The sequence below is a fragment of the Podarcis liolepis genome (assembly GCF_965112155.1).
Source record: "Podarcis liolepis genome assembly, chromosome: 10".
In the NCBI taxonomy this organism is placed as follows: Eukaryota; Metazoa; Chordata; class Lepidosauria; order Squamata; family Lacertidae; genus Podarcis; species Podarcis liolepis.
In genome coordinates this window covers 1753683-1765881 of record NC_139562.1, presented here as the reverse complement: position 1 = coordinate 1765881, position 12199 = coordinate 1753683, and the positions used below count along the sequence as shown (strand labels likewise).

The window sequence follows — 12199 nt, the reverse complement described above, 5'->3', positions numbered from 1 at the left end:
AGGGTGCGGGGTTTGGAGGGATCTGGCGAGGCGGGGCGAGGCGGGGTCTCCAGGGTGCCCTGCCTCGGAAGGGCTCCCCAGGGGCGTCCCTCGAGGCCCCCCGGAGAGCGCCTGTGTCCACGGGAGGGCGTCCTCCGCTCCTCGGCGCGCGCGTCTCTGGGCACGGCTGTTGGCACGGAGCCTCGGCCGCTTCTGCCCGGCGGGGGTGGAGGCAGCGCGGGCAGGGCAGCGGCGGCGGCAGAGGACGGGCGCGCAGGAGCCGGGAGCGCCTTGCCGGGGAGAGCCGCCCGCAAGCGCGCCGTCGAGGGCCATCCGCTCCGGGGACGCGGCTCGGACAGTGTCCGGAGCGCCGCAGCGCGCCGTGCGCCCCGTCGAGGCTGCTCGCCATGGACGGGCAGGCGGCGCTGTGCGGCGTCGAGGCGGGCGAAGAGGCGTCGGGGGCGCCCCACTACGACTACAGCCGCATCGTGGGGCCGCTGCGCGAGCCCGCGGCCCCCGGCCAGAGGACGCGGCGCCCCGGCGGGCCGGCCAACGGCTGCGCCCCCATCTACGCGGGACACGAGACGGCGGCGCAGAGGTACAACGCTCGTCTCCTGCAGGCCGGTTACGAGCCGGAGAGGTGAGCGGCGCCGGATTCGGGGAAGCCCTGGGGTGGGGGTCGGGGGGGGGAGCTAGTCTCTCCTTCCCCACGGCTGGTTTCCAAAGGGTCGCTCCCCACTAACTCCGGAACCAATCGCGGTGCTTCTGAACTTCGGTTCTTGGCAAAAGGATCGTTTTAGTTTGGCAGGCGGAACTCAGACGTGCTGCGCACTTGCTTATTCTGCACCTGGGCGCCAGGTGCGCGTCCACACGGGCGCTCAGCCCGGCTTTACCCCGCGAGGTGGGCTGGGTGCTGAGTGGGGGCGACTGGCCCCGGGTCGCCCTTGGAGAGCACCAGCCACCACCCCCCACCCCCCGTCGCTGCGCTTGCCGTGCCAGAAGAGACGCTCCCAGCCCGGGGCTTCTCTGCTCCTCGGAGGTTCCTGACTGGCCCGACAGCCCTTGAGTGGCAGAGGTTAGGCGGGGATCGACTGGTGGACCTCTGGGTGACCCAAAGTAGATCAACAAGGGTTTCTGACTTCCAGTGGCTCAAAACCATTTGACTGTGTCACAGGGGGTATATTTTTAGGGGCTGCACATTGGTTTTAATTGACGTTCATACTGCAATTTTGAGTTTAGCCAGGGAAGGGAGGATAAGGAACTGAATTAATAACATCAACAATAACAACAGTAGCAACAAGCTGGCTCTTCTGCCTCCCTACGTCAACCAGCTGAAATGAATAAAGTTTGGCAGTGTGTGTTGAAAGGGACCCCCTTAGGTCATCTAGTCCAACCTGCTGCAAGGCAGGCATCTCAGCTCTAGAATCCATGACATACGGCCACCCAACCTCTGCTTAAAAACCTCCAAGGAAGAAGAGCCCACAGCCTCCCGAGGGAGACTGTTCCACTGCCAAACAGCTCTTAGCATTGGAAAGTCTGTTCCATATGTTGAGTCGGAATCGCATTTCCTGTCCTTTGAATCCACCGGTTCAGATCCTTCCCTCTGGAGCAGAAGAAAACAAGTTTGCTCCATCCTGCGGTCTCACCTTCCCTTCTCCAGGCCCAACCCCAAGTGGGAGCTCCCTTCGGTCCTGACCCTCAAAACAAATCCCTGGGCTTAGAGAGCTTTCAGTGTCTATGGTTCAAAAAGAAACAGAGTAGATGCTGCTGCAGACCTGGAATCTGCCACTGGCTCCCAAAATGTTCCTGGAATCCTCCTGGAGGTCCCTCCAGGAGGCCATGAAGACATTTGCACCACCCAGCCAAGTCAAGAGGTGACCTTGGGCAGGATCCTGAGACTCCCCCCTGCCTTGCACAGAGGCAGAGCTCATCCCACCTAGGTCAGTATTTTCAGCATCAGCCTCTCATGGTCTCTAGATGTTGCAGGACTACAACTCCCGTCACCCCAGCATGGCCTGTGGTCAGGGGTGCCAGAACATCTGGGGACCCAAAGTTGAGAAAGGCTCTTCTCCACTCGCTGTCAACAGCAGCTGTCTAGAATTTCAGGCAGGGGGCCGTAACCAGCCCTGCCTGGAGACAGCAGCACTATTAGGCATTGAACCCAGGTCCATCTCAGTGCAAAGGAAAGGGACCCCTGACCTCCAGGGCCCCTGCCCAGTATCCTTGTGACGGCCCCTGGTCCCTGTTTCTCGCTTGCACAGCCAGCCCTGTAGGCTCCAGACGTGCCAGTTTTTGAAGGCTGCCCCATTTCTTGTCCTGTGATTCACCTGGGACGCAACTGCAGGGGGAAGTCTTCATTGTGCAAAAGTCCCATTGAAATGACCTGGCAAGCAGCTGACCTGTGGCCTGACCCAGCAGAGCCCTTCTTGTGGACTGGCACAAGCACACAGAACTAGCCCTGAGAGGTAAAGGTAAAGGGACCCCTGACCGTTAGGTCCAGTCGGGGCCGACTCTGGGGTTGTGGCGCTCATCTCGCTTTATTGGCCGAGGGAGCCGGCGTACAGCTTCCGGGTCATGTGGCCAGCAGGACTAAGCCGCTTCTGGCGAACAAGAGCAGCGCACGGAAACGCCGTTTACCTTCCTGCCAGAGTGGGACCTATTTATCTACTTGCACTTTGACGTGCTTTTGAACTGCTAGGTTGGCAGGAGCAGGGACTATGCAACGGGAGCTCACCCCGTCGTGGGGATTTGAACTGCTGACCTTCTGATCAGCAAGTCCAAGAGGCTCAGTGGTTTAGACCACAGCGCCACCCGCGTCCCAGCGCTGCAAGGTAGGCCACTGTTATTCCCAACAGAAGGTGCAGCAGCTACACAGGGGGGGGGTGTGTGTGGGTGGGTGGGTGGGTGTGTCCAGCTGTAATGGGAATCATCATGGAAGGGAAAGCTCTGCATGTGGCGTGGAGTGTGTGTTGGTCCTTGTGAGTATATCTGGGCAATAGCAATAAAAATAATGTTTATCGATATCCGGTGTTTTCCCCAGACCAGGAACGAAGGTGGCCTGGGCAAATGCGGCCTAGGACCCACATACCTACGGGACCGCCTCTCCTGGTCTGCCTCACAGAGGACCTTAATGTCCATAAATGACAACATTTTGGAGGTCCCAAGTCACAAGGCGGTTAGATTGGTCTCAGCTAGGGCCAGGGCCTTTTCAGTAGTGGCCCCGACGTGGTGGAACACTCTGTCACAAGAGACTAGGACCCTGCGGGACCTGACATCTTTCCGCAGGGCCTGCAAGACAGAGCTGTTCCAGTCTGACCCTTATGTTTCCCTCCCCTTATGGTCTTGATTTATCGGCTACTTTAAAATGAGGGTGCATTTTAAATTGCATTCTAACCTGTATTTTAAATTGGTCCCCCCCCATTATGTTTTTACTGTGATTTTATTGGTGTTAGCCGCTCTGAGCCCAACTCTGGCCAGGGAGGGTGGGGTTTAAATTATTATTATTATTATTATTATTATTATTATTATTATTAATCAAAACAACACAGATCAAATGGGGAAGACTAAAGTCATAATTTGAAATACAGTGGTATCTCGGTTTATGAACTCAATCCGTTCCGGAAGTCCGTTCTTAAACCAAAACCGTTCTTAAATCGAGGCGCGCTTTGCCTAATGAGGCCTCTCGCTGTCGGTGCCCTTCGACCGCTCGGATTCTGTTTGTAGACCGAGGTAAAGTTCTCAGACTGGGACACTACATCCGGTTTTGTGGAGTTCATAAACCGAATCGTTCGTAAACAGGACTGTTCTTAATCCGAGGTACCACTGTAGATGCAATTAAACTATAACAGGATTCAAACAATAAAAAAGGTTGCTGACAGGAGAGAGGCCTTGTCCCGAAGAGGTCGAGAGGGTGCTTGAGGGGTAAGGAGACCTCACAGGTAAACTGGTCCCCAGTTGTGATGATGCCAAGGAGCAAATCACTGATCCAACCCATTTACTGAAAGGCCACCTGGTTCACCAGGAGGCTAATAATAATAATAATAAATTTTATTTATACCCCACCCTTCCCAGCCAAGGCCGGGCTCAGCGTGGCTAACAAGCAATAATAAAAACAAGTTGAATGAATACAACTTAAAACCAAGATTAAAATGTGACATTAAAACATTAAAATACAGCCTCATCACTGGAGGAGAAAGGAAAAAAGAAAGAGGGGGAGGGAATCAACTGATTTCAAGCCAAAGGCCAGGTAGAACAATTCTGTCTTACAGGCCCTGCAGAAAGAGATCAGATCCTGCAGGGCCCTGGTCTCATGAGACAGAGCGTTCCACCAGGCTGGAGCCATCACTGAAAAGGCCCTGGCTCTGGTTGAGGCTAATCTGACTTCCTTAGGGCCCGGGACCTCGAGGGTGTTGCTATTTATGGACCTTGAGGTCCTCCGTGGGGCAGACTGGGAGAGGCAGTCCCGTAGGTACGAGGGTGCTAGGCCGTGGCTTAAGAGAGCGCTGGCATAGATAGTGTGGTGGCACCAAAGGGAGAAGGCATAGGGGCCTGGGCTGTAGGAAGAATCTGAGCCCCTTTCCAGGGGTGAGGATCCCCATAGAAGGGTTGGGGCCCAAGCTCCTCAGCCAGGAACTGGGAATGACCCCAACGGGGCTGGGGGCTGAGGCTCCAGAGCTGAGGCTCCATGGCGAATCTGAAGGCTGCCTAAGCTGGGTGGGTGACGATTATGATTTAATTTTTCTGCAAGTCTCCATCTGCTCAGCAGAGACCCTGGGTGACCCCGGGGTGGGAGCTCTTTTCGGATGGCTGCTCGGGGGCTAGTTATCTGCCTTTGGCCTAAAGTGTCTGAGCTCTTACGTAATGACTTTTAAAGGCTTAATATGAATTTGGCAGGTGCTCATCTGATCTGCGTAGCATCTGCCGGCGGTGGGGAGGGGGTGGGCGTTGGCCCATGGCCATTTCACCCGGGTCTGGATGGGGTTTGGCTGGCGGCACTTGTGTGCCGAATCAGAGGGGCTGAAAACCTACGCCGTAAACTCGTGGAAGGCAGGGAGCCCCCTTGGGTCAAGTCCAGCTGAGCTGCCTGAATGATGGGTGCCCAGGGGCTTTCCAGAGCTCAGGAGGACCCAAAAGGGATGCGTGAGACCCAGCCTGTCCCTGTACCGCCACTGCTGCAGAGCGTAGGGGAAGGAGAAGAGCCTGGCTGCCGGATCCAGCCAGTGGCTCAACACAGTTCTCGCAGTAGCCAGTCAGATGTCTCTACTGGGAAACCTGCAATCGGAACCTGAGCAGAAAAGCACTATGCTGCCATTTCCTGTTATTCGGGATCACTGCTGCCTCTTCACTGTGGAGGCAGAGTGTGGGCGTCATGGAGAGGAGCCAGCCAGAGACCCTCTCCCCCTTGAAAGAGGGGGCCTCTCTTCCACCTGCCCGGCCTGGCCAAACCTGCTTTGCAGGGTTCCTGAGCCCCACACAGCACAGAGGACAGTGGGGCGGGAGCAGGAGAATCGACTCCGGCCGTCTACAGCACTCTGAGGTCCTCAGCTATTGTCTGTCAAAAGGTAGCTGAGGAGGAAAGCAGCTCAGCTGGGCTGGCCTTGGGCTTGACCCATCGAGGGCAGACAAGTGGATTGGGCCCCAATGTAGGAACACCGCTAGCGCTTCAGGGCTTCAGGGTCTGCTCCTAGCCCTGCCATGGAGAACTGAACCTGGGACCTTCTGCATTATTATTATTATTATTATTATTATTATTATTATTATTATTATTATTATTATTATCTAAAGATCACAGGGTGGTTCAATCCTGAGATAGCCTTCAGTATACACAGCGATCCTCAGATAGCAGCAAACAGCTCTTCCTCAAGTTCTTTGCAGGACTGAACTGGGGGGGGTTGGAGGGAAAGTGGGGGGGGGCGCTCTCCAGCAGACCCTTCTTCCTTTGACAATGGAAAACTAGGAGGGCGACCAGGGGATGGAGTCCACCAGCGCCTGCAAGGATTATGTTATCTATTCTCCATGAGGTCTGGTGACATGCCCAGCCCCAGAACCATTCTAAGCAAGAATTTCCTTGTCCCTTTTTGGGCACTTAAGGTGCCAAATGCACAGCGCACTTCAGTAACTTTGTAAAAAGCCCGGAATTTATTTGGAGCCGCGCAAATCGGTCAGGTCCAGTTCCTCGATGTCAGACGCTTCAGTGCTAACAAGGCCTGTTTCTGAGTAGATCAACAGGAGCCTATAGCTGCGTTAAGTGGGGAGGCAGACAGAGAATATCTACTGCCCAGCGGAAGACTGTGAGTTGCACATGGACTTGCCAATGCACACAAACTCATTCTTGTTCTGGCTCTGCTTTCCGCACACATTAAGAGAAGCAGGGCAGGGCATTGGCTTCTGCGGACCCCTCCGGAAACGCTGCCTACCTTTTTCTGGCGCACCCTTGCCCCGCAAAGCTGCTCCTGGCTATTTCTGCCGCAGGATAGAGGAGTGACGTTGGAGACCTTAATCTCCCAGGCAGCAAATGCTGCTAATTGTGGCCTGGCTGCCATGGGCTGAGCAGAGCCAGCAGGGAAGAGGCATATCCGGGGCGGCCCCAGCTGCTGCTCCCCCTGGGCAAAGGTGGGGCACCTCCCTCTTCCCATGCCCCCAGACCTCTGGGCTGCTTGGAGGGCTTCCGTTTCCTGCCCATAGACTGCTTGTCTTGGGCTGACTTGGGAAAGTGATCACCAATCCCGGTTATTCCAGGACGCGAGAGTCAAGGCTTTTGGTCTCGCTCCAGAAGGACATGGCAACGTCTGATCCACTCCCTTGATCTTGTGAACAAATGTCTCTTTTTTAAAGATATTGTATTGCAATGTATTGTATAACTACATTAGTATATAAATCTTAGATTTCTAAATACAGTGGTACCTCGGGTTAAGAACTTAATTCGTTCCGGAGGTCCGTTCTTAACCTGAAACTGTTCTTAACCTGAAGAACCACTTTAGCTAATGGGGCCTCCTGCTGCTGCCGTGCTGCCGGAGCACGATTCCTGTTCTCAACCGGAAGCAAAGTTCTTAACCCAAGGTAATATTTCTGGGTTAGCGGGGTCTGTAACCTGAAGCGTTTGTAACCTGTAGCGTCTGTAACCTGAGGTACGACTGTAATTTCACTATATATAGGATAAGATCTATATCAGTCAAAGAACATTTATTGTAAGATTACTTGTTCTTTTCTTTTTCCATTTTCCTTTTTACGTATGCTTTTTCTGTTTGTTTTTTCCTGCTAATAGTAATAAAAAAAGAATGGGACGCGGGTAGCGCTGTGGGTTAAACCACTGAGCCTAGGACTTGCCGATCAGAAGGTCGGTGGTTCGAATTTCCGTGACTGTGTGAGCTCCCATTGCTCGGTCCCTGCTCCTGCCAACCTAGCAGTACGAAAGCACATCAGAGTGCAAGTAGATAAATAGGTACCGTTCTGGCGGGAAGGTAAACGGCGTTTCCGTGCGCTGCTCTGGTTCGCCAGAAGCGGCTTAGTCCTGCTGGCCACATGACCCAGAAGCTGTACGCTGGCTCCCTCGGCCAAGAAAGCGAGATGAGCGCCGCAACCCCAGAGTTGGTCACGACTGGACCTAATAGTCAGGGGTCCCTTTACCTTTACCTTATTGTATAACTACATTAGTATATAAATCTTAGATTTCTAAATAATTTCACTATATATAAGATCTAAATCAGTCCAAGAACATTTATTGTAAGATTTCTTTTTCTTTTTCCATTTTCCTTTTTCTGTTTGTTTGTTTGTTTGTTTATGTTTTTTGCTAATAGTAATAAAAAAAGAATAGGGTGTTCCTTGGAGATCAGGGAGCGTCTTGCCTCCCTTCTCCCAATTTGGACCAGACAGCTTCCAATCCCTTCAGATCCCAAGCAATTTACCCCGCAAAGTGGTGTCCCATCAGGACTTGGGGCCCCACAGGGAGTTATCCAGCCTGCCCCACAGAGATCAGGTCAAAGGAGGGAACTAGTGGGATGACCAGCCAGGTTGCCTCCATAGTAATAGGTCACCAAGAGCTTAGCTGCTGCCCCTGCATTGCAGGGGGTTGGACTAGATGACCCCTGAGGGTCCATCCCAACTCTACAGCTCTGCAATTCTGTGAGCTGTGCTGCAAAAGTTTCCAGGTAGAACAGAAGCACCTTGAAGATTTGCCCACATTTCACATTTCTCAATTTTTCTCAAGTTTGGACTAGATTTGGTCCGGCTTTCGGGGAAGGTGGGTGAGCTCAGAAACTGTCAAATGCCATCAAATGCCGCTCACTGCCTGTCAGCTGTCAGTCAAAAGCAATAATCCCAAACGCCACCTAGTATTAAATAACAGTGTGTCCATTGCACACATATTTGGCAAATACCGTATTTTTCACTCCATAAGACACACCTGACCATAAGACGCACCTAGTTTTTAGAGGAGGAAAACAAGAAAAATAATATTCTAAAAGAAACAGTGGATGTATGATTTTTGTGGCTCATGCTGTGGCTAAAGACATGTGATCTGATGGTGAATTTGGGGTGACCCAGTGCAAAAATCCTGAGGATCCATTTGGATCCATGCTTTGTAACCACGTTTTTGTGCCATTGCAGCCCCAGGCAACAGTGTGTGTGTGATTTTTTTGGTGCATGCTGTAGCCATGGACATGCTATGCGATCTGATTATGAATTTGGGGTCACCCAATGCAAAAATCCTGAGGATCCATGGGCTTTTACCTCCCCCCTCCCAGGTAGCCTCCTTTATCTCTAGCGTCCCTTATCTCTCTCCCTGATGGGCAAACGATCAGCGGCTTTGTTTCAACACCCCCTTCCCTCTTTTTAAAAAAAGAAAAGCACAATCTGCTTTTTGCCCCTGGGCAATTCGGCTCCAGGGACCACGCATTCACTCCATAAGACGCACAGACATTCCCCCTTACTTTTTAGGAAGAAAAAAGTGCATCTTATGGAGCGAAAAACACAGTATTTAGCAAACGAAATCAATGAAGCATCTGAGAGAGGAGGCCTTGTGGTAATGGGCACATAGATTGGCTCTCCCAGGAGGCAGCAATGATCCCCAATTGGGATGGCTATAAAACAGGATTAGGCCCATTCACGGAGGGGAGGGATGTCAGTGGTTCCTGGCCAGAATGGCTCTGCTCTGACCTCTGAGGTCAGAGGCAGCGGTGCTTCTGAACGCCAGCTGTTGGAAACTGCCAGAGGGGAGAGTGTGGCTCTTGAGCTCGGATCCTGTTTGCGGGTTTTCCGTCATGGGCATCTCGTTGGCCCCTAGGTGACCCAGCAGCCTCTTCTCAAGCGCATGTCTGGGAACGAGGGCTGGCTAGCTGGCTGGCAGGCTCACCCGCCTCTGCTGCTGTCAGAGAGGCTTCGTCCCCCGGCACGAAAACAAGGCGAGCTGCCATGGGGCTGTTTTCCTGCTTGCCTCTCCTGGGGCATAATTAACTGTGCCAGGCTGCTCTGGGCACTGGGGAGCTGCCTGCCTGCAGCTGTACACAAGCCTCAGCCGCGGGCGCAGGCTGGCAGGGGAGCCGGAACAGGGAAACTCTCTTTCTGCTCCTGCAGTGTGAAAGGACGGCTGGAGAAGCGGATCAGGGCAAAGGGCTCTCATCTAGCCCAGCACCCTGGGAAATCTGTATGCAAGATTTGAGCATAATAATAATAATAATAATAATAATAATAATAATAATAATAATTTATTTATAGCCTGCCCTCCCCAGCCGAAGCCGGGCTCAGGGCGGCTAACAACAGTAAAGTAATACAGCATTCTAAAATCAATTCGTTATAAAATCAGTTCATATCAAATCAATGGCAACCATTGGGCTGGAGTTCTGTGAGGATTACCAAAGGAGGGGGTCAGGCTGTGCCTTGGCCAAAGGCCTGGTGGAACAGCTCCGTCTTGCAGGCCCTGCGGAAAGATGTCAAGTCCCGCAGGGCCCTGGTCTCTTGTGACAGAGCGTTCCACCAGATCGGGGCAACGGCCGAAAAAGCCCTGGCTCTAGTTGAGGCCAGCCTAACCTCCCTGTGGCCCGAGATCTCCAAGATGTTTTTGCTTGAAGACTGTAAGGTCCTCCGTGGGACATACCAGGAGAGGGGGTCCCGTGGGTACGAGGGTCCTTGGCCGTATAGGGCTTTAAAGGTTAAAACCAGCACCTTAAACCTGATCCTGTACTCCACCGGGAGCAAGACTCTCCCCTCTTGCCATCTCTGGCATTCAGAAGCATTGCTCAGTCCGACTGCGGAAGCAGAGCTGAGCCAACATGTCTAGGAGCCATCAATAGCCTCTCTCCTCCTCCCTGAATTTGTACAACCCTCCTTTGAAGCCACCCAAGTTGGTGGCAGTCCCTGCCTCCGGTGGGAGGGAGTTCCACAGGTTAACTGTGCACGTGGTTTGTGCCATGCACAGGTCGACCCTGAACGACACCTCATTGGTACTTTGGGAGGAAAGGCAGCCTGAGGGTGGGGGCATAGATAAGGCATTGGCCACCTGGTCCGTGGATCCTGGCCATCGTGGTTGGGCTGGGCCTCGCCAGCAGGAGGAAGCAATGTTTCTGAATGCCAGTTGCTGAAAACGACAGGGATGTGTGAGTTACTCTTGTGCTCAAATCCTGCTTCCGGGCTTCCCATAACGGGCACCTGGCTTGCCACTGTGGGAACAGAATGCTGGACTAGATGGGCCTGATCCGGCAGGGTTTTCCTTGTGTTCTTATGGAACCTCCAGGGCCAGGGGAAGTCTATCTTCATCCCTGGAGGTATTTGGCCACTGTGATGACTGGATGGGCTGGTCAAGAAGCAAGCTCTTCTCCTATGTCCCAGCCAGAGGGTGTGACCTGGCCAGGTGGGCTCACCCTCTTTCCTCCTTCCTAAAAATTGCAGCCAGGGATTTGCGCCTAATGGGAAGTGGCCCACAACCAGATTCTGCCGCCTGTGAGCCTGCACCCAGGGCCTGAGAGGCTGGCTGCCTTTCCCCCTGGCTCTCCTGGACCTTTCAAGACCCGCCTGGCAAGAGGACGGGGATCCGGTTACCATAATTCTTGAAGACTGAAGAGGTGAAGTGGCCACATGCGGGGTGAGGCAATCTCGTAGGCAATCTGGTCCCAGGGGCTTTGTATACTAACCTTGACCCGGTAGCAAATCAGCAGACAGATCTCTGAGCGCAGGTGTTACAGACTGACGAGGCCTTGCTGCTGTCAGCAATTGGGCTGCAGCAGCCTGCACTGCCTGCAATGAGGTGCGAGGGCAGCCCTACACAGAGCACAAAGGAAAGAACCTCAGGCAGAGGCCTCATTCAGAAGACACCGTGCGTGTCTTCTGGTGAAGCTGGATCCTGACTCCCAGGATACATTTGACGAAGGGGAGAGATGAGAGTCGAGGAAAGTTGATGCCGCAATAAATTGCGCTGTCCCAGGAGAGACAGCTTTGTTGTTCTTCCTGCCAAAGACTCAAAGACAACGTTTCTGCAAACGGAAAGGATGCGTTTCTGCAGGCAAAGTGCTGCCCCCTGGAGCTGGGATCTCTGCCCAGCAAGCATCTTGCCAGAGGAGAACGGATTCAGCAAAAGGCTCCTGCGATCCCAGGGTCCTCAGAGGAGGCTGCCTGCTCTGTCTCTGCGTGATTCACCGTTCTGGGTGGCCTCCCCGGCCTGTCCCACCCAGGCTGCGCTTGACGCAGATGATTCTGCTGTTTCCCTGGAGAGGGTGAAACTGGCTCATTTGGCCGATCACTCCCCATGCAGAGGCACAGCCCAGTTATCTGAAGAAGCCACGTCCAGGTTGGGGATGCACACAGAGACACAACGGGGTGATGGTGAACTCCTCTGAGAGAAATTCTCAATGTAGTCTTTTTGTTGGGGTGCAAGCTGGGGGGGGGGGATGGACACACAGCTTCACTTTAAATTCGGAATCAAAAGAAGCAAAAATTCAACCCTGGCTTGAGTCATTCATTCACTCACTCATTCATTCATTCATTCCAGGATCTACCCAATCCCGTCTTTTACAAGTGTTTCAAGGCATTAAAACCCCCTCACAGCACGATAATAGACATAAGGGAAGTAGCAGCAAGGCAGCGCCCTCGGAGGAGGGAACTGGCAGCCATGAATACAATTCTCTAGTTTAAAAGTCAGGATGAACCTCATTAAAAGGAAACATTAGAAAAGATTTACCATTGGGGGGGCAGCCCCCCGCCACTCTGCACGCTTAAACTGTGGGTCACAATG

General features: G+C 53.3%; 1 protein-coding gene across 4 annotated transcripts in view; it reads left to right on the top strand.

Moving 5' to 3' along the window:
- Nucleotides 1-229: 229 nt before the first annotated feature.
- IMPDH1 (inosine monophosphate dehydrogenase 1) overlaps nt 230-12199 on the top strand; it is a 67003-nt gene continuing 55033 nt past the window's right edge. Inside the window, exon 1 of one of the 4 annotated variants that reach the window (XM_083461217.1) lies at nt 230-619. In XM_083461217.1, the coding sequence (XP_083317343.1) occupies nt 387-619 (233 nt within the window). In that variant the 5' untranslated portion in view covers nt 230-386. The remainder of the gene's footprint in view (nt 620-12199) is intronic. The other 3 variants (XM_083461214.1, XM_083461215.1, XM_083461216.1) reach the window with 3 other exon arrangements.